This window comes from Puntigrus tetrazona, chromosome 4, assembly GCF_018831695.1.
Source record: "Puntigrus tetrazona isolate hp1 chromosome 4, ASM1883169v1, whole genome shotgun sequence".
NCBI classification, from domain to species: Eukaryota; Metazoa; Chordata; class Actinopteri; order Cypriniformes; family Cyprinidae; genus Puntigrus; species Puntigrus tetrazona.
The window spans coordinates 10,164,841-10,186,077 of NC_056702.1; the positions used below are offsets into that span (position 1 = coordinate 10,164,841).

General features: G+C 38.9%; 1 protein-coding gene across 2 annotated transcripts; it reads right to left on the reverse strand.

Moving 5' to 3' along the window:
• Positions 1-1,675: 1,675 nt before the first annotated feature.
• Positions 1,676-21,237, reverse strand: hgfa (hepatocyte growth factor a). Of its 2 annotated transcripts, XM_043238023.1 has the most exons (18): positions 21,039-21,232; positions 16,604-16,748; positions 16,217-16,329; positions 15,665-15,779; positions 12,705-12,847; positions 12,427-12,547; positions 12,229-12,347; positions 11,662-11,827; positions 10,845-10,978; positions 10,025-10,118; positions 7,604-7,740; positions 6,665-6,697; positions 6,407-6,515; positions 5,531-5,605; positions 4,689-4,826; positions 4,502-4,608; positions 3,337-3,479; positions 1,676-3,253 (listed from the first exon to the last, which is right to left on the reverse strand). In XM_043238023.1, the coding sequence occupies exons 1-18, from the start codon at positions 21,085-21,087 to the stop codon at positions 3,071-3,073; spliced, it is 2,124 nt and encodes a 707-aa protein (XP_043093958.1). In that variant the 5' UTR covers positions 21,088-21,232; the 3' UTR covers positions 1,676-3,070. The 2 variants fall into 2 exon arrangements, with proteins under 2 accessions (XP_043093958.1, XP_043093959.1); XM_043238024.1 differs by lacking the exon at positions 1,676-3,253 and having other exon boundaries at positions 3,343-3,479; positions 4,502-4,558; positions 21,039-21,237.

Below are 21,237 nucleotides of genomic sequence, written 5' to 3' on the forward strand. Positions count from 1 at the left end.
TCAGCTTACAAAATTAGGAAAGAAGTGTTTTCAAGCATACACAACAAAAATAAAACTCCTAGTGGACGGTTTGCAGTACATTTGCCAGGAGCCCTGCTATCCAGTTTTCTTTGGCTTCGTCTCGGCCTTTGAGGCCATTGGCACTAGTAGCTACACTGACTTACATAATGTCTCATATACTAAATACTCTATCTCTCTTTCTCAGACCACCTCTGTCAGTTCATCTGGTAAGAAATCTCTCCTGTGAGCATTGGCCTAAACTCACATACTTCTGCACGGTGAATGAACAAGATCAACACTTGGACACAAACCAGAATGCTTCACGCACTAGCAGGGAGTCTGGACAACGCTGACAAACACGCAGAGGTCAAACCCACAGGCTTACTTTTAATATAAATGCTATTAATCTAAAGATGTAAGTGTTTGTTTTCAAAATTAGGCAGATCAAACGCATAAACCCGCGAGATTCCCTATGTGCATGCAACAGAAAACTCACGAATGCTCAGAAATTATCAAAAGATTGAAGCGAGTCATTATACGGGCAGTTAACAAACCACTGAAGCAGAGAAATGACTTCAAATGATTACTCTCAGAGAGAGTTTGGAGTGGAAATGTGGTTTTCTCTTGATTTAAACACAAAACCTCAGTGTTTTACTGTACATTGGAGTCCTATAGAAGATCAGACGTCTCGTGTCTGTTCCAGTGGTTTTCAACTCTTGTCCTCCGGGATGCCGCAACAGCATAATTTGTTCCAGCCTTGAACTAACACATCTGATTCAACAATAATCAGCGGCCGCTGGATTAATTGAATCAGGTGTATTAGTTTAACCTCGCATGGCGGCAAAAATCCATCACGGAGCTGGAGCTGAAACAGCTTATTCATGAAAGCTCTCCTGACTTTCATCCATGATTGCTTCAACATACTGTCTGTCTGCTCCCGTTTGACTCAAATAACTGCTTTATGAATTCACTTCGCTTTTCAACAGTTCAAACTCTGACCTTTGACCCCTGCTGATTTAAGCACCCCGAAGGAAACAGGAAACTATTGGTTTGGGTCTGCGTGACCTTTTTTCCTCACATGTCCTTTTGTATCGCCCATAGAGAAGGCTGTATTCGACAGCTATGGTTTGTCTGAACACAACCTGCTGAAAGCAAATTGACACGCACAAGCTTGGTGGGTTGAAACATCAGATCTGAGCAACTGGAAACCATTAGGCCACGGAAAGTAGCATTTTCATTTAATAGCGGTGTTATTTAAATATATAGTATTACGGTATTGCTTTCGTTCATCTCAAGTCTCCTTGGAGAAAATGCATTAATGTAAATGTATTAATATTACTTATTCATTATTTATGAATATTATTACAATTATTATTTATTAACATGCATAAATGTAGACTTATTATTATTTAGAATAACTCTTTTTAATATCTGTAAAATATAAAAGTTTTAGTCAAAGTGTTATGTTTCTTTTTAGCTTTGTTAAATATCTAATATTAACGTTATTTAATATATATATATATTAGTTTTGTTTCAATTACCCATTCAATTTTAATAGTTTCAGTTAACAGCACCGGTGAGTGGGAATTACAATATTACAAATTACAGAGAAAACAAACTTTTAAAAAATGTTTTAATTATTTACAAATAAAACAAAAAGATGCAGTTATATTTACTTACATTAAAAAAAAAAAACTGAAAGTACAAAACATTCTATAAAAATAGTGATCAAAACAACAGCAGCCTAGATATTCAATATTAAGACCATTGACGGCAGCAGCGAACAAAACCGGTGTTAACAATACGAAACAAGTGTGAAAACTGATAAAATGTCAAAAACCAGGCACCTTATATACACAGCAAACATGATATTTACAATAAAATACATTTTCGTATTAAAAACGCAATAAACATTAGTTAAAACAGTTACCCTGCCTGTTGTCGACTGCATTACTCTATTTAGTACTACAGTTTGACTAAGTGTCTTTGCACTCTTGGCTAAACTTGGACCCTCCACATGTGCGGCTTATAAACCTTCGGGGAGCCGTCTTTGAGTCAAAACACTCTGTTACGACCCAATATTTTCCTTTAAAGACATATCGTCCATTTGTTTTGTTTACAAATGTTATGTTTCAAATCCACACGCCAGATTAAACACAATAAACACTTCTGGAGGATGAAACGCCACGACTTCGGTCGATCTATAAAAGATATAAATAAATACTTCGCGAACTGCGTATAAAATTTCGACAGATATATTACACCATGTGAAAGGAAAGACCTTCAGATGTTTGTAATTTCAGATCTATAAGACCCACGGACGTACAGAGTGACATTAGCACACTCTTTGGAGTGCAGTACACGAAACAGCCCCAAAGGGGCCACAGAACGCTCCAAACTGGAGTAAGGCAAGGTGCGAAACACGAGAGTGTCACTGAACCCCTCTGGAAGTGTGTGATAACATCCCGTTCAGTGAAGACTGCCGATTCGTCAAGCGGTTGATGTTGAAAATGGTGTTTGGGATGCACCAAAATGACATACAATGAAGAAAATTCATCTGTGAGCAAGTGATAATGTCTGAAAAATGCACCCCAGTGAAAAGAAAAGCTCCGTCCTGTCTGAAAACGTTGGGTTTTTGCCATCTTCAAGTATCTCCAGGGAATGACATTTAGAACATCTGCTCTCGTCTGAGACAAATATGTTTATATGGATTGACACCACAGTTTCTTCTAATTGCTTTTCTTTCGTCATTTATCCATCTGTCCTTCATTTATAAGGGCTAAATCACCAGCCACAACAAACTTCTGGAGAGTTCAGAAGTTGTCATTTCCACCATTTGTTGGTTTAAAAATAATGTCTGATGTCTGATTTTCACATTTTGTTTGCGAAAACATCAGATATTCTTGCCTTGCAACCTTTCCATTCCAGTGGTTTTCATTTAAGCTAAATTCTGGCCTCCAAGTTGTTTGTATTCGAACCATACAGCAACCTTGGTCTTCGTGTTGTAGATGTTAAAGAAATGCAACGCACCATTAGTTCTATTTGCCAAATCTGTGGAAAATATAATAATCTAGTAACTGATTTCCAAGTCTGAATAGTATTTGAAGACTTTGCGGATCCATTCCGAGTAGAAGGCCACGTTGACAAAGACGGCAGGGCGCCTGGCGACGGCACATCCTCGGCCGTTGATGCTCACACCCACTATGACCTTGCTCTCTCCTTCCTGGCACACCAATGGGCCACCGTAGTCTTTCTATAAGAGGTGAATCGATAAGAACAGAGGTCACTCTCATGAAACAAACACAGTCGTCTGAAACGATACTCCCGGATGCGTACCTCACAAACACCTTGGTCTCTCTTGCCTCCAGCGCAGATTTTGGTCTCGGTTATTGGCAGAATACCCTTGTGGCTTTGGGAACACCTCTTGTTGCTGACGATTGGAAGTCCCACCATCTTCAGACTTCCCTCATGACCTGTGCCTAACAGAGAGGTCAAAGGGTCGGTTTTAATAGAAATGTAATGGTCTGGAAAGGTTTGAATGCAAAATCAATTATCTTTATTTATTGGGTCCTATGTGTCTAAATAACTCAACATGGGTTTGGTTCAATATGAGCTAAGAATGTTTAGTTTGTACTAGAGTGTATTGTAATGATGATTAAAACAGAGTCAGATTAAATATTTATTTGTGAACAAAAATGCCATAAATCATTGGGATTATTATCAAGATTTTTATGCATTTTAGAGCTGTGTTTTGAAGGGGTTTTCAGTATTTATTTTTATATTTTGTACTGAATTTTTAATAATGCAAATTCCTATAAATATTTCAGCTCATAATATTGTTAATCATAATTAATCATAATATACATTTTATTTTATATTTTATGTAAAATACATGAATTCTCTATTATACATTTAAAAATCTAGAATTAATTATTTCTTTATTTATATTTTAATTTAGTTACGGTACTACATATATAGCAATAGTGATTCTTTTAAAAGTAATGTAAAATGTTTTTAATGTAACATTGACAACCTAAAAATACAACTTTTTGAGTTCTATTTAAATAGTATTGAACATGCCCCAGTCTCAGACTCACACTACAATAGGAAAGAAATGGACAGAATGGATTAAGTAAAAAAATTATTTAACAATGGACCATAAATATTCATACATTATTCATTCTCTTCAGACTATTTTGCATAAATGTGTAGTAATTATTTACGTTAGACTGTACAATAAGGTTAACATTAGTTAACAGCATTAGTTTACATAAACTAAGAGTGAACAAGTGTTACAGACATTTACATGGACAATCAGAATGAGATCGAATTTATATGATTAGGGATTAAGCAACAAGTAAAATATTCACCCACAATAACAGGCGTATAACCATTTTGCTACAATAAAATCTTCATTCTGATTATTATAAATAATCACATTAATGGTGCACATGTAAACACACAATGTTGCTAAACAGAACAGAACAGAATAGAATAGTACCTTTAGTGTCTCCCCAGCCGTACATGAGGCAGTAGGTGCCCTCTGCAACAGCACATCCTGCGACAGGAAGCAGCACAGTTCGCACATGCTCAGAGAGAGGGGCAGGCCTGGGCATAAGACTATGAGTTACCATAAAGATGGCTGGATGGATGAGAAGATGAACGGGCAGATGGATAAACGCACTTACGTTGTGAGTTTGAGCAGGGCCAAGTTGGATCCCTCGGGCCCGCAGACCACATGTGCGATCCGGAGACCCTGTGTGCCGGTGGACGTGTTGAGATGAAGAAGCCCAACCTGCACGGTGTACTCCGAGAGGTCAGGAACGCTGAGGAACGCGCAAGAAACACTATATATAAGCGTATATGTCAAGTACAGAAGTTATACGACAACTCAAGTATGCAACTTAAGTATCTCAGTAGAACGGTGATAAGTCATTTGAGCCTTCTGAATATATATAATCTGATGTGGATCGCAGACAGAGCGGAGGAGACTTTCTACAAGCGTGAGATATGTAAGTTGGCGAGCATCCCTGGTAAAGTCATCTCCAGTTCTGATCAAGGCGCAGAGGTCAGTTTCAGAGTCCAGCCCGGCCTGTGTCTTCATGCGAAGCATAAGATAGCTGAACCCACCAGGGAGCGGATCTGGGGAATGTAGAGATGATCTAAAAGCCAGACAGGCTCGTTCTGGTTCTCCTTCTGTCCCCCTTTTCCCCCTCAAACTAAACAGAGCCAGCAGGTTTTCACTCAAGTGCCACTGAAGCAGATCCACAGGCGTATATCATGCAGCCGAACGCAGAGTCTAAACAGATGCACCACTGACAGAGTAGAGAGCCATCAGTCACAACTCGAGCGGATCTGTCACTACTCTCTCTTAAACCGGAAACTCTGGATCCGCAAGTCTCACAGAAAACATCAACTGACAGATGGGAACACAAGGTCGGGAATCACGCACGCCCAAGAATGAGGAAAACTCAAATGTGGTTGTATTGACGAGAGAGAGCGGCTGGATAGTAATGGATGAAAGGATTACCAGGTGGAGAAGCACTGCTGATCAGTCAGAACCCATTCCTCTCTGATGAGAGAGCCACCGCACCAGTGTTTGTTCCTGCAGGAGGAGAACCAATCAGAATGTGTCGTTATGTGTTGTTACTGTCCCCCATGCTATACATGATAGATAAAAATTAATAATAATGCCAAATAATAAGTGTTTAACCTTTTTAAAAGACATTGAGCATGTACCAACCAAACTTTCAAACTATTTTTTTCCAATAGAGAATGTTCTTTTTCTTTAATTATATCACGATACTGTACACTGTAGGTCGTAACCTGTGGTTGTTACCTAAAAGAGCTTTTTACCTGATTTAACCTGTGAACTTAGTTTTGTAGGCATAAATATCTAATTTAGTCGTGAAACTCTATATGGTTTACATGCAATATGCTAGCAATCACTTAATTTCCTACATGGCACAAGTCAAATGGCCCCTGCTGATGTTGAAGTCTATGATATTGCTTGCTCAACATTTAAATGGTCTGGTTCAGTTAGCTCTAAGCTTGTCCTTGTGCTATAAGATTTTCTCTGAAACCCTCCACCTCCCCCAGCTCCGCCTGTCTAGATCAGATCCATACGTGCTCTGCTGCAGCGTGCATGGCAGAAATAGTCCGCCAAGGCCAAATGCTTTAACAGTGTCATGTTCACTGACATGTTTAAACTATTCTGTGAGTTGTCTATAATCTATTTACATTATTTCACTGATGTTATATAGTATCAGATAATTTAGATGTTTAAATTTTTGTGTATATTTAATATTCGTTTAAAACAGTATTCTTTTTATCTTCGTATCTGCATTACTTACGCTGACTTAGATTATATATAATACTTCACAATGATCAAACAGGAAGTGTGTACCCTTTCTGAATGCTGACCACCCAGCTTCCATCCTCTGCCCGCTGCACCTGCATCCCTCCAACAATCCGCGTGGTTTTGTGTATAAAACAAGATGGTTTTGGTCCTCCACCTGTTGAGAGCAAAAGTTAAAGAAGACATATGGCGTAAAAGAAAATGCAGTTAAAAATATGTTAATAATATTTTTGAAGACATATTGTATGTGCACTAGTCAACTGGTTTTACGACCCAGAGTGCTGAATATAAATAATTCAAACTTACTCTTTTGATGGTCATCTGTTGACGCTGATTTACCTTAATAACAAAGACATTAAATGTTAGTTTGCATTCAAAACCAGCAACAAAATATTGTAATATGAAGGAAACGTAGTCCAGCTTTAATGACACATCTGCATGGGCACAAAGATGAAGAGCACTGCATCTACGCGGCATTTCAGTGTGACGCCTCATTTAGAGAGACAATATCCACTGACACAAACTCAATACAAGACATCCAACAGGTTTTGAAAGCTACAAATGATGACAAAATACCCCTGGCGTGGAGGTCAAGACCCTGTCTGTCATCATAAGCAGAGTTGTGTCGAATTTAGGGAAGTGGAAAACGTACTGCATATTGAATTAATTTAACTAACTATATATGTAGTGCTATATATACTAGTATATTGATATATAAAAGTATTTGGACACCCCCTTTTAACAGGTTTGACTACTTCAGTAATCTTAATGATTAGGCATATATTGATAATCGAGGGACTTGTGTGTTTCTAATTTTATAGCAACAGTTTGGACTGTTCTATTGTAACATGACAATGCCTGTGTATAAGGCAATATGAACAAAAATATTGCACACCACTCTTTTTAGGACCAGAAAAAGACACTTCTAAAACTGTGGCAACAGCGATGGAAACAAAATTTATGTTCAGTATTTAAAAATTGCATTTCCATCCCTGTTGCAACAGTTTTAGAAGCATCTAAAATTACTGTACCCATATGTACAAGTCATTGGTGTTTGATGATGAGTTTTTGGCTCAAGGTCTGCATTTTAAGTCACACCAGAGGTGTTCAGCTGGGATTAGGACTTGGCTTTTTCTGCAGACCAGTCAAGTTCTTCCACGCTGACTGAATCAATCATTTCTTTTTGTCTTGTATATGAAAAGGTTCCCGTGAAATAAATGGACAGATGGATAGATAGAAACTCACATCGCTCCAGTCCGCAGTAGTCCCAAGGAATGGAGGAGTTAGACGTATAGCACCACGGCCCGTGCTTATCTCGGTCTGGATTCCTGCACAAGTTCAACTCTAAGCCCGAGCTGGCCTTCGCCGACTGCAAGTCTCTCCTACACACACACACACAAAAAAAAAACAGGAAATCAGCTACTCAGTTCAGAGAAACCGGCCAGCGCAAGAGGAATGGAAATGTTGACTCGTATGTCGTTGTGTGACAAGATGTTCAAAGAAGGAATCATATTAATATCATCCCTTCAGCACCCATAAAAGTTGGAAAGTATGAACTCAGAAGAGTCGCTGCGGGTCTGCGTATTACACCACCTGTCCTCAAGGCTACACACAGGCCAGGCCGAAACCGCGCACGCCAAGCCACTTCTACAGAGATGACTTACAAAGAAAATAAATCGCAGAGCGAGACAGACAGTCCACGGATCGCAGGGGCTCAAATCCCAGAATGAAAAATGTATAGGAAGCAAAGAGTGATAGAGTGGAGAGGTAATTTCTCGTCCCCGGTGACCGCCGAACAAGCCAACGTTGAGTTTTCTCAGAGACAACCTTTCGACCCCATGTGAGGCAGACTCACTGGCTGGACGCCATTTGAAGAAGCTGATTGGCTTTGATCTGCCCGTGTTTTGAGAGCGGGGGACAGCACTTCCTGGGGTCAGAGGTCACTCCTGCAACATGTCCATCTGTCTGTGCCATTTTGGCTTTTAAAATTCCTGTAAATTAAGTGATGTTAACAGCTTAGCCCGAGCTGAAGGACTACAGGATGCTGAGCGAGCTGCTTTATGGGGCATTCGTCTCCCGTGGAACAGTGCGTGGTATTTTTTTTGTCCTCAGTGTATCAGTGATGAATATATCTCTCTCCCTTTTCTGTTTGTTATCACTGCTTTAGTTCTCTTTCAATGTTGTAATACTGCCTGATAACCGCCTTTCAAAACAAACTCAACATCGCTGCTAATAAATGACTTCTACAAAGAAAACTGGTTCCAAGAGTCAAAAGGAACCCGCGAGAGAGCAAAATATTTCAAAACCTAGTGAACTGCCCACGTAAACAACTGCCTTCTAAGACATCATGAGCGACCAAAGCCCAAAGTACACTTCGGCCATCCACAGTTGTGACGTCCCGTTACGTCGTTGTCATTACCACCAGGGTCGGCGGAAAATGAAGAACACCCAAGCCTTGATTTAAAGAGCTCTGTATAGTCAGGTGCACCGTGACCAGAGAGCTCAACGTGCCGCAACTTCAGAAAACCCATGCAAATCGAAAAAGCACCAGAAAACACCTTTATCGGTTTGACAGCAGGCGCTGCAAATGCTCACATCGCAAGCAAATAAAAAACATGCTGCAAATAATTTGCAGGTGTCAGAGCTCTATTGGCCACTGTACGGGTGCCATAGAAATAGTAATAGTGTACATGCAATGCAAGATGAATGACACAATACTCACAACACAGTATCTGTTAAGATTATGGATAAATGCACAGATTTTAGGTAACACATTTTTTTTGTTGCTATTGTTAATTGATTACCTTATGATAATTTAGAACAATTAAAAATTCTAGAATTCTGATCATCATTTCGCTCAGTTTCCAGCTTTAATGTGTCTTTTCACTTAACACATTGTATAATTACCTACATTTCAGAACAGAGTTGCATTAAAAGTGTTAATCTGCCATTAAGAAACAAACATTTATTGATACTATTTTTTGAATAATGAAGAGTGCGTTCTACTTTGTTGTTTTTTTATTTCACAGATAAAGTGAGGACTTATTATTGAATTATATTATCATATAATTAAACAGTTTATTTACCTTCATTTATCTTAAATGCATTGTTTAGAAAAACAAAACAATTTCCAGTGTGTCATTTCTGTAGTGTTATCGAATTTCAAAAATACTAAGGCCTATTGTTTTGGTTTTCCCCAATTTTTTAAAATGTTACAATTTTGTATTAATGGTTCAATAATAAATAATCAAAAAAACTTGTCTGACCAATTCAAAACATTTTAATAATGTAACAATTTCATGATTTATTACATTTTTACAATCTAGCTCATTTGATATTTTTGAGAATTTATGTCTCATTAATATTTTATGATGTATTACAAATTAAAAAAGAAAGAAAGTGGTGGTAATCAAATAAAAGCATAGAACAACTGACAATTTCATGTTTTAATGTAATAGAATGACAAATGAAATTAAATTAAAACTAGTTTAATATTCACAATAGACACCAGTCACATTTGATCACGCGTTCCCTACTTATGATTTTAGACAATTGTAGCCATTGGCTTTCTTTGTACACTGGAATAGTAAGCATTTTGAGTTTGAAAAAAAAAAAAAGACACATGGCAGCTTTAAATGGTTTGAGCGATTTCATGGAAAAGTGTACCTGAATGTGTGGTCGGACCACAGCCCACAAGGGATACCAGATCTTGTTTTGGACAAATTACCGCGGTAACTCTCACCGTTGTCTTCATAACATTCTAGGGCACAGATAAAAACAGACGTAAAGATAACGTAAACAATGTTAACACGTGTAAACACATGCGTGCACCTTCAGTGAAGTCCACGCTTATTCAAAGCTCCGTGTTTAGATTATTTGTAGATTTGCAGATTGTATCCATGCAGTCATGAAGTAAGCATGTTCGAAATAGCATTTTATTAGTGGGGGAGGGCCAATTTCACGTCAGGGGCCACTTTACAATTGGTGGTTGGCAAACATGTAAGGGAAAAAAGCTTTTGTCCGTGCCAACATCTGACTGAAGTTTGAGTGAATCCAGAGAGGCACTGCCCTGTCTCTCTGACCTGAAACCTCAAAGGGACTCCTCTGGTGAGAAATGTGTCTTTTGTAACACAGAGCTGGAACATTCACCAAAAAAAAGAGATTATCCTAACAGGACGGATTACACAATTTGTACAGAAGAATCTTTTTCTTTCAGGACTGCTCGTGTGACACAGACGAAGGGGAATGCGAGGGTACCCAGAACAAAACCACACTCGAGCTGGGTGCCAGATCTTTACAGGCAGTCTCCATACGTCCATGATGGCGCCTGTGCGCAAAACATCTTTGTCTTTCATCATTAAAATCCTTGTAAATTATGATGAGCTAAGCGTTTTGGAACAACACAATTCATTATGTGGTCAAATATGGTTCGTGAATCCCAGCCATGCGGTGTGCGTAAGTGCGCGAGGAGTGTGTGTGGGCTCACCTGTGCTGTCAGAGCTCTCTGAATCACATCTGGGGATGTTGCTACAGAAAGCTTTGCGTACTTTTGGGTCTGTGGTGAAACACCAGGGAATTTCAGAGCCATCGGGGTTTCTGCAGAAGTTCTCCCTGAGATCCCTGAGTGGGACGTCACAAACACAGACAGTATTTTTTCGTATTCTTTTTCAGATTATTAGGACCGATTTAGGATTTGGGAACAAACCGCAATTCAGCTCATCACTAGGGGTAAGAATATTTGAAAAACTCACCTAGCAACTGGAGCGTTTTCATTTTGAATATTTACAATACAGCATATTTGTAGTGTTTTTCGTGTGTGCACTCATTTGAATGTGCTTTTTTATTCAGTCATTAAGTTTTTTTAAGTGTGCATCATAAAATGCTTGTATGACAGTGTTAAAACAGAAATAAAATGAGATAAATATTGCTGTACCGTATATTGTTGAAAATGACCATATAGCAAAAAGCATTGTAGAAAACCTGCCTCCTACATCTTTTGTTGTATTTTACTTTATTTAGTCAAATAATCTGAATCTAAATGGTTTCAATATATCTGATCAACTACCTTACTAATAATAAGCAGCAAATTGGGAGTTTATTGAGGCAAAAGTCATAATTAATTATTTCTTAATAGCGAGAATTGGACCGTAAAATAAAATACCCCGAAATATACAAAATATCCATTTTAATATTTAATATTTTAAATATATATCTGAGCTATTTCATACTTTAACTACCCAATAAAATTCTAGCAATCTCCAGAACACTTTATCAAAAAACAACATGAGTGTAGCATGACTCACTTGCATTTATAGTTGTGAGGTGTGTATGAATGGTTGTGAGGAAAGAGGGCGTCCCAGCGTTGACAGGTCACACCCGCAGGGGTCACGCTGACTGTACCCCTGTAACCCTCTCCCTGACCCTGAAAACAAGAGGTGGTCGCCTCCACTTCCACATCATTACCTGAGTCTAAATGAGAGAGAGAGAGAGAGAGAGAGAGAGAGAGGGAACGTCAGAAATCGCAAGCAACAGCGTTTGAAAATTGTTTCCACTGGAAACATGCCACGGATGAAATACAGGAGTAACACTTGAATCACAAGATTTATGAGTCAGTGCACCTGTACACAATCCCTGGGCTAAACTAAATATCACACACATACAAGTATCTGTGATAGGAGAGCGGCTTCTTCCACGTGCATTAAAGACATTAAACGACATTAAAAGACAATATTCGACTAATATAGTATAATCAGGCATAAAATGGAGAGATATTTGGAACACAACTTCACAATTTCAAAGCAAAAACATAAATGCCGCCAAAACCCAAATGCGAATGTTTCACAAAATGAAAGTTAGAAAAGTGAACATACCACACACACTTATGTTACAGTACTCCCATGGTGTATTTTTGTCCATTGTGTAACACCACGGACGCACGTCATTATTGGGATTGCGGCAGTAGTTGTCATCTAGGCCTTTACCTACATGCCTATAAATACAGATAGAGAGAAGCATGTTGAAAATCAGGCAATTGGTACGTGTGTGTGTGTGTTCATGAGAATGTGTACCTGTGAGGCTGGTAGGTGTGTTTATGAGGTTTCTGTGAGTCCCATCTCTGGCACTCTTTCCCACTCTCTGTGTGATCCATGGGCCCTCTGTATGTTTCCCCATTACACTTCATACACTCCACTACAAACATACATGCACACATGTATTACGAACACCAAATGCACACACTGTCATGCAGACAGCACAACAAACACAAATACACTGACATATTGTATTCTCAAATGCAGAATTTGCACAGACACAAAGTCATATCTTCTATACAGAAGTCATCTCTAACCTTCTGAACACTGGGGCAGCCCACATTCCTGGTGCCGAGTCTCAGTGAGTTCGGTGAAGCACCAGGGTCCACTTGGATCATTGTCTGGGTTTCGGCAAAAGTTCTGACGGAGGTCAAACTTTTTGTGTCTGGCAGGCTTGAAACTGAAAAATCAACATATAGAGATAGTTAGAGAGGCAAAATGAAAATTTTCATTCATCACTTTTTTGTCATTAATCATCACGGACATTAGCCACAACACAGGTATAAGTCTTCTACATGTATTTACGCTTTGAATGAAAAAAGAGCACCTGTGTGTTGCGGCTGACACAGCAAAGTGTAAGCTATTTGCAGCGATACTCTCCAAAACGAGGCTACAGTGATGCAACGGTCCCAAATTTGTTGAATAAAGTTGTTATTTTTGGTTTCTTTCCATACAAAATGTATTCTCGTCAATTTATAACATTCAGATTGAACCACTGATGACAGATTTTCTATTAGCTAATCTAGGTCTTCAAGATTACTACAAGCTTCCAGGCAAATACGTTGAAACAGGTTGGAATAGAATGTTGCAGTGTTTCTGGAGCAGGAATGGACACATTTGTTTTTTGGTTTAATTTTTCAGATTTCATTTAGTTATGCTGTTCAACAGCAAAACTTGCAAATGGTTGATCAGCATGTTCATTCCCTGGTGGTCTTTTAGCACAGGGCCACATCAGAATAGTCTACATTCTACTACAGGTTGACAAAAACGGTCTACTAGTCTACTACAAGGGTGTTTAATACTACTCCTTGAGGGACACCGTATTAACTTAAAAAAATTGAACAAAGTATTATATATTACAAATAATTCTAAACAAGTATGTTGGAGAAGGTTGGAGCTAAACCAAGCAGGAAAGGGGTCCTCTAGGAGCAGGACTGGACAACTGGTCAACCAGGTTCTACAATCCTAAATGCAATAAGCAGTGTGGATGGTCTTCCACAGGTATCTTCAAATCCGCCGTGCATAGCTTCAACTTGCCTCTACACACTCGTCTGGAAGTTTCTAGTATGCCTAACAAGACCTTGAACAGCTGATTCAGGTGTTTAATTGGTGTTGGAGCTAAACTCTGTGGGACACTGGCATTCCAGGACCGATTTTAGACACCCCTGCTATACCAAGTTGACTTGAGTCAATCACCTAAATCAGCCTGGACCAGCTAAAAACCATGTAAACCAAGCACATTGTGCCCTAATAGATGCTATCTGATTATCTAAATCTGAGTCAACTTAAACCCTTGAACTGATCTGAAAAACTCCTGTTGCTTCTTAAACATCAAAATAAGTTAGAATGGCACAAAATCATGATAAGATCTAAACAAAATCCATGCAGAGCAGATGAATTGCTTAAAAAACTGGGTTACGAAAGGCGTGCTGTGCTGGAATGGACTATGTTCCTGCATCTGGATCTTGTGGCTGGTTCCACATGAGGCCTGAGATCTCTACAGCTAATGATGTTGTGCTAACAGATGTTAGCCAGCTATTTCTCTCTGGCTGCCAACTGACTCTCTCGCACTCTGAATGCAATCTGAACAGAAAATTTTAAACTTTCCTTAATCCCATTTGCAACACCGGGAGGTCATATGGGTTGGAAACCGGTTATTTATTGGAAACCTTTCGATTGTGTTTGTACGAAAGGTTTACATCATGTTTACAAGAGACATTTCTGAGAAGCAGGTTGCTGTTGACTGGCCACCGGTTCTGAAACCAGCACCAACGCCTCAATGGTAGAAAAAGGGCTTGCGTTTCTCTTCTTGTCTTCTCAGAGCAGATTTACTTGGTTCTCATCACCTTCTCTCTGATCATTTTCTACTGTCTCCAAAATTTGGCTGAATGGACGGGGCAGGTGGACACACTGTGCTGGTGGATAGATTGAAAAGCTGAGAGGAAAAAGATCTTATCACATGGAAAAAGGTTCGAAGGGAATCGAAGTCGGAAAGTTCTGTTATCCGTAGGGAGGAGAAGGTCTGAATTAGCATCTGTGCGCTAGTCTCGAATGCTGCTCGTATTTTAATGTGTCTGCGGCTTTGTGAGCTCAGCTGGAGGGCAGACAGAACATGACTTCAGTCCATAAATCCTCCTCCTCTCGTTCTTTCTCTATCTTTCTTTCATTCTCTCACCTCTAAAATCTTTATACAGCTTGTAAGCGGTATAACTCATAGAGCTAATAACATCTTGGCTAACAAGGACCTGGCAACAATTGACCACATTAACCAGATTGGCTCGTGTTCACGCAGTCAAGGCATCACTCCGTACAGTCCCACTTAACTTCTGTTGTCAGAAAGATGACTCTCAAACGACCGGGCCTGAAAGCAATCTCATCTGCAGTCTAGACTAATCAGCGATTGTTGGCAGACAGCACGCTGGTGGCGATTAACAGCTAATGGCTAAGGGAACAGTGAAGACTATTGCGAAAATTGCTAACTGTCAAAGACCATATGAAAGCTGCAAATGAGAAGTTTACTGAGAGAATGAATTACAGAGAAGAGAATGGTTTAAGAGACAGAGGCGAGAATTCACTATGAATTGCGTCGTTTATTACCTGCAGATATTTACACAGTTTAAAAAAAGGTTAATGCTATTTACACAAAGTGCTAACGGAACTTAAAGGCTATTTACTCCGAGTATAAATATTGTTAGATAATGTTTGCACACTGTGCAAATGGCAACAATTAGCATCTTGTTTACAAGCGCAAACAGTGATAGATGCTATTCACACTAAGTGTAAGCAGAAGCGATTAGCTATTTATATTAATTTAAAATGTTTGTGCTTTATTTGAATGCACCGGCTGCATTGTTGTAGAACCAAGGCAACTATGACGCGTCACAATATTGCAGCTTTTCTATTGAGCGAGGTATCAATTTTTAGGGGTAGTTTATGCCTGTAAATGAAAAAAAGCTTTCTGGTTTATTTATTTTCAATTATTTGAGTAAACTTTTACTTGTGTTCATGTGGGATGGACATATTCCAGGCTTGACACGTAATTCCAGTCTTTGTGAATGATCTTCTCCCCTTGTAGTTGACACCTGACCCAATGATGCACTCCTTCACATAGTCTGTGGAAAACATGTGCCACAAAGATATTCATATAATGTGAAACTATAAATGTTGTTTACTGAATTTGTTGACGTCCTGATGTGATTTAAGTCTCCGAAAAAGAGTTTCACTGACAATTACTGCATAAATCTAACTGTTCAGCCCCAGCTCTTGCTGGAAACATAAACATGCAGCATCTTGTTAACGTCAACACTTATCGTCATGCTTTCTTATACTTTGTTTGCAAATGTCTCAAGCCCGTGTTGTTTACAACGACAGAGGTGATTTTATACATATGAAGCAGCAGTTTCACACTTTAAAACCGGCGATGTAAACAAACATTACTGGCATTTGCTCGGTATTCCAACAAGACATTTCCAGGAAACTTTAGAAGAAGTAAAAGTGAAAAGTCAAGTGTGAGTGAACTGCCTCGAAAAAAAGTATTGCAAATATTTACCTTTCTTTTCGTAAAGGTCGTAATTGGGTTTGCGCTCTCTTTTTGCACCTTCGGAGAAACGGTCGAAGGGAAGCAAGTGACATTTCCTGTTTATGTGGTCAAAGCAGAATGCCCTGTAAGGAGGCAAACAGAGAAAACCAACAAAACTAAAGACAACCGTTGGGTCAGGGATCAGACGAGGGTCTCATTTGTTGAACCAATTGGTCATCGAAAAATTGTAGTTCAAAAATGTATTTTCTTTAAAACAACACTGTATGGACAAAAAAACACTCAAAATATTGCGTCTCTTACTCGGAAGAAAAAACGAAACAACATCAGGGTGTGCAAATGATAACAGATTGGTCGTTTTTAGGTGAACTATCCCGTGATTACATGTGTGTGTGTCACCTGCAGGACTTCTTGCTCTTGCTGCATTTGCGTGCGCAGTCATCCAGCGAGAGATTTCTAATTCGAGGAGATTCCGGACAGTCTGTGCAAAGCAGCCGGCTGTTTTCACTTTTCTGATACCTTTGCAATGTCTGTTTCCTGCACTCTGAACAAAAGAGACAAGGAGATTAAACACAAACACATATGCAGATACTTAAAACACACACGTACATGTACAATCGTAATCTCATACATGTGGTAGCTGTCACACACATTATCAGAAAGGTTGTTCTCAGGAAATGGTGCCATTTGTGCCCAATTTGTGTCTCTGTGACTTAAAACTGATCAAATTTGACAGATTTTACCCTTTTTATTGTGTGACGTGAAAGATTTGTTTTTAAATGTTGGTTTTACATCATTTCAATAGGCAACTTTCATTTATTTTTGCCACATTCACACTGCCATTTAAAATTTCAGTGTCTGTAAAATTGTTATATTTCTCATATGCTCATCAAAGCTACATTTATTACATAAAATAGTAATACAACAATAGTTTTAGAATGCTAAATAATATATTTTGATACATTTGAAAATGTTATTCCAAAGCTGAATTTGCAACAGATGCTGATTTGATGATCTTATTATTATCAATATAGAAAACGGTTATGCTGCTTAATATTTTTAAGCATAAAATGTGAAACATTATTTTCAAGATTTTTCCCAGCATGAGATGTCGATATTTGGTTACATTTTGATTGCGGCACACAGTGTGAATTTAACATCCAATGTTAGTGCAATACCGACATGAGCTGACATTGATATTTGTTGCTTTTAGTTTATAGTTTGTAATCAAAATCCAATGTTAAATTGGCAATGTCTGTCTGACGTCATGTTCAATGTCAACGTGACGTTATATTGACACCCCGTGCCAGCTGGGTTTGATGTCAAAGGGACTTAAAAGCAAGCAGAGTAAACAAAACTAGACTCATCAGCGTTTGCATCCTTTCACATTATCAAAATCGGGTTTCCGTTTCCATTTTATGACTGTCTCTTCTGCAGAAATGAATGAGAGGCCAGTGAGTGGGGCCAGGACTCTCATGATTCACTGCACTCTGGTGGTCCGAGGACATTCCCAAAGTCAGCTTAACATACATGTGCAAAGCTCACATTGTAAATCCCACACTGAAACATCTTCTTTCTAGTGTTTCCTTACCTTCTTTATTTTCTGATCTGTACTATTAAATGTTGATCTTACAGTTGGTAAATGGAAAATCAGCATTGTTTCATGTTCTTTGTGTGTGTTTAAGTCTTACGGATGCCTGTCTGAAGTCTACAAGGAGGCTGGCATTCGTAGGTTTCTCACAAGCTTGCTCGCAAGTACTCATCTGCAGACCTTCAAAGCACACTTCTGTTTAATTAGTAGTGATATGCACTCCACAGCAAACTACTACTGTAAGGGTTTAAAGGAATCCATAATTTCTCACTGACATGTTGTTCCAAAGACCTTCATTCATCTTCAGAACAAAGATTAAGATATTTTTGAGCTTTCTGACCTTGCATATACTGTTCAAGGCGGTAAGGTAGTAAAGACTTTTTTGATTTAATGAATAAAGTTGTCATTTTGTTTTCTTTGAGCAGAAAAAGTATTCATAAATCAGGAACAAAACGAAGTTTGTTAGTTGGAGCTCATTTTGGGAGTTTAAAGCAGCTTGCCATATCTAACTTTCCGGAAAAATAAGGTCCGCTGGTAAACAACTTTAAACTATGATTTGTTCATGGCTCCACCTACTTTGAAGTGAAAATTGTTTCTGTTGACTTCTTCTGGTTCTAGTAAACATCGATAAATGCAAAGTGACACTGTGCTGCCAAATTCAATGCAAAATCGGGATGTTCGCTTACAGTATACTACCTCAAAGGTACTTCACATTTCTTTTTGCCCTAAGCGAAGAATGAAAAAGAACTTTGCCATGAGTATATTGAGGCCTTTAAGGTCCAGGCTTTATTGTCACAATGCTCAGGTGTCCTTTGTGAGTAGTGTAAAGAAAGGAATTCCATATCACATGGATTTCATTCTGGGGGATAGATAAATTCATAAAGCATAAATTCTGAAAATGTGCATTAAAAAAACGTATGCGCATATTTGAGTAGGATAAACTTTTCATTTGATAAGAAAAAATGTGCTTAAACTTCGGAAACACATTTACCGAATACATGGCTCCATGTGCATCAAAAATGATGACTAGCAGCGGACCGGTCTCGTTCACAACACCTATATGTTGGTATGGTCGTCCTGAAAAGCCTGAGAAGTCGTTAAATATTTGTAATTGCTACACGACTGTGTTTCCAAACAGTGCGTTTCGTCTGCTCAAGTAATTTATATCATATATGAAAAATATTATATTCAGTCTTTTTTTGCATGTTTTATGCGACGTTCCAGTTTTGGGAAGTGGCGAGTTTAATTCGAATGTTTGGATGGAAACATTGGTTGTTGTAGGAATCACTGAATCAATGAATGACAAATGTTACCATTGAATAATAACAAAAAATTATTCAGTCTGTCGCTAAATCTATTGATTTATGATACTTTTTTGTTTGTCTAATTTATGTAATTTTATGTTTGACAGGCATGCTCACTTGTCCTCTTCACATCTGATAACAGAAGATATGCTGTTATCTCACTCAGCGTGGGCATGAACTTGGATCTGCTCTGCGCAGTAGTCCTGGGCCCAGTGCCCTGATTATCAAGTGATTTGGTAAACTGTTGAAAATCAGCGTTGTAAGGTAACACTCGGTTTGCTTCAGACACGCGCAGCGCTGCCGAACTCCTGTGGCTGAAGCGGTTTTGGTGAGAACACATTATTAATGTTTGGGCCGCATCTGAACACATCTGGATTTCATCGAGCTGCTCCTCAAACATTGATCTTTTCCTTCAGCGCCCCAATTAGACTCCTTTAAATTCCTCTTTCTGGCCTGTCGGGGGCATCTTTATCTCGCAGCCTGCTTATTAGATTTGGCTAAATCTCTTCCTTAAATAACAACGGGATGATGTTTATGGTAGCGATGAGGACGGGCATCAGAGAAACATCAGCATTAATGGTTTCAGTCTGACTCACTAATGTCCTTTCCTTTCCTAAAGCTTCAGTGAAAGTTTGAAGAACTTCTCGTTCTGTTTACGCAGCACATCTGGTCCGGTGAATATTTGCAATGGTGAAATATGGGAGAAACGGCTCTGTCCAGATGTTGCACAGCACGGCGATAACGCCCGCTTTAGAGAGTCCATTCACCCCATATGTGCTTTTGCCCATTGCGGGAAATGTGCACTCTGGGAAGGGTCTGTTGCATCGCTGTAGCGCATCTAACGATGCATGTCAATGTTATTCAGCATCAGTTTCTTCAGTAGGACAGGACTGAAAGCAGTGTATATGTTGTCGCTTTTTAGAAACGCTTTGCCCTTCTCGCAGAAAAGCGTCTTGCTAAAAGACACAACACATTAAGACTTGTGGGATTTGAACCCACAGCCTACCAGATCTTTGACCACTAGGCCACACCAGCCCATATCCTCTGCACTACGTGATGCATGTAACATCCTCAGGCTTCGGTTTATGAGAACGAAACATGAGAAAAGGTCAACGGATTTGTGTAAAATCCAAACCAAATATACATTAGAGTGATTGGAGACAGTTTGAATGCTATGGCCTCCTAAACATATATTAAAAACCCCTTGGTTTGTTTATTTGCATTTTTAGTTTTCCACCCAAAAGTTGGGAGGATTAAATTGCTTTAAACTCAAGCGAAGCCCTCAGTCACTTTGTGTGGAGAAAAAGACAATCTCCTTTTTCAGCGATCTTTAATTTTCTATGATAGCCACAGTTTCAACTATTCACTGTTAAAATGTCCTCTTTGTAATAATGTCTAGCATTTCTAAGAGTTTACAGTTTCAACTCAAGTTTCCTCATCAGTGAAGTCATTCAAAGAGGCTGAAAAGTGCAATGAACTTACAGCTGGCTGTAACCTACTGGTCGTAACCACTTTGCAGCGATTAAACTTCAATCAAAAGTAATAAAGTTTAATTAAACCCAATTTTAAAGCATTGCAGTTTACAGTATATGTTGACATCAATCTCCTTCTGACAGAGGATGAAACCTCTTAAATATTTTTGTCATTTCTGTATCATTTTTTTTTTTTTTTGTGAGGTCACTGATGAGGTCATGTTTTTGCACAGAAAAGAGACTATTGCACAGAAATAATATCCAGAATCACAGTCACCCACAGAATGCGTTTATAAACAAGCACATCACTGAGCCTATTTTTTTAAAAACACAGTTGCGAAAACATAGTCCGATGAACTTATTAATCAATGTAATATTTCTCAAAGTTTGCATTGCGTTCAACGCGATGTAAAACACGATCAGTTAGTAATCAATAACGCGCTTTGGCTTCACGTGCGGTCACTCACCCACATCCACAGACAGTAAGACGCACAGAAGAGCCTGATAAATCCACATTGTGTCCGATTTCAGGATTCTCGGTTTGATATTCCAGGGTTTGGGATGGAGAGTTTATAAGGTCCGAGCTGGTGTTGCTGCTGGTTTTGAGTGATGAACAGAAACTGATCGCAGCGCTCTCTCTCTCTCTCTTTCTCCCTCGCGCGCGCT

What these genes read in the sequence shown, in the direction of transcription:
- hgfa (XM_043238023.1), bottom strand. Translation starts at nt 21,087, where the DNA reads ATGTGGATTTATCAGGCTCTTCTGTGCGTCTTACTGTCTGTGGATGTG. An exon ending in CTTACTGTCTGTGGATGTGG is followed by an intron (nt 16,749 to 21,038) that starts GTGAGTGACCGC and finishes TCTTTTGTTCAG; the next exon opens with AGTGCAGGAAACAGACATTG. An exon ending in GCCCTGCTCAAACTCACAAC is followed by an intron (nt 4,609 to 4,688) that starts GTAAGTGCGTTT and finishes TCTTATGCCCAG; the next exon opens with GCCTGCCCCTCTCTCTGAGC.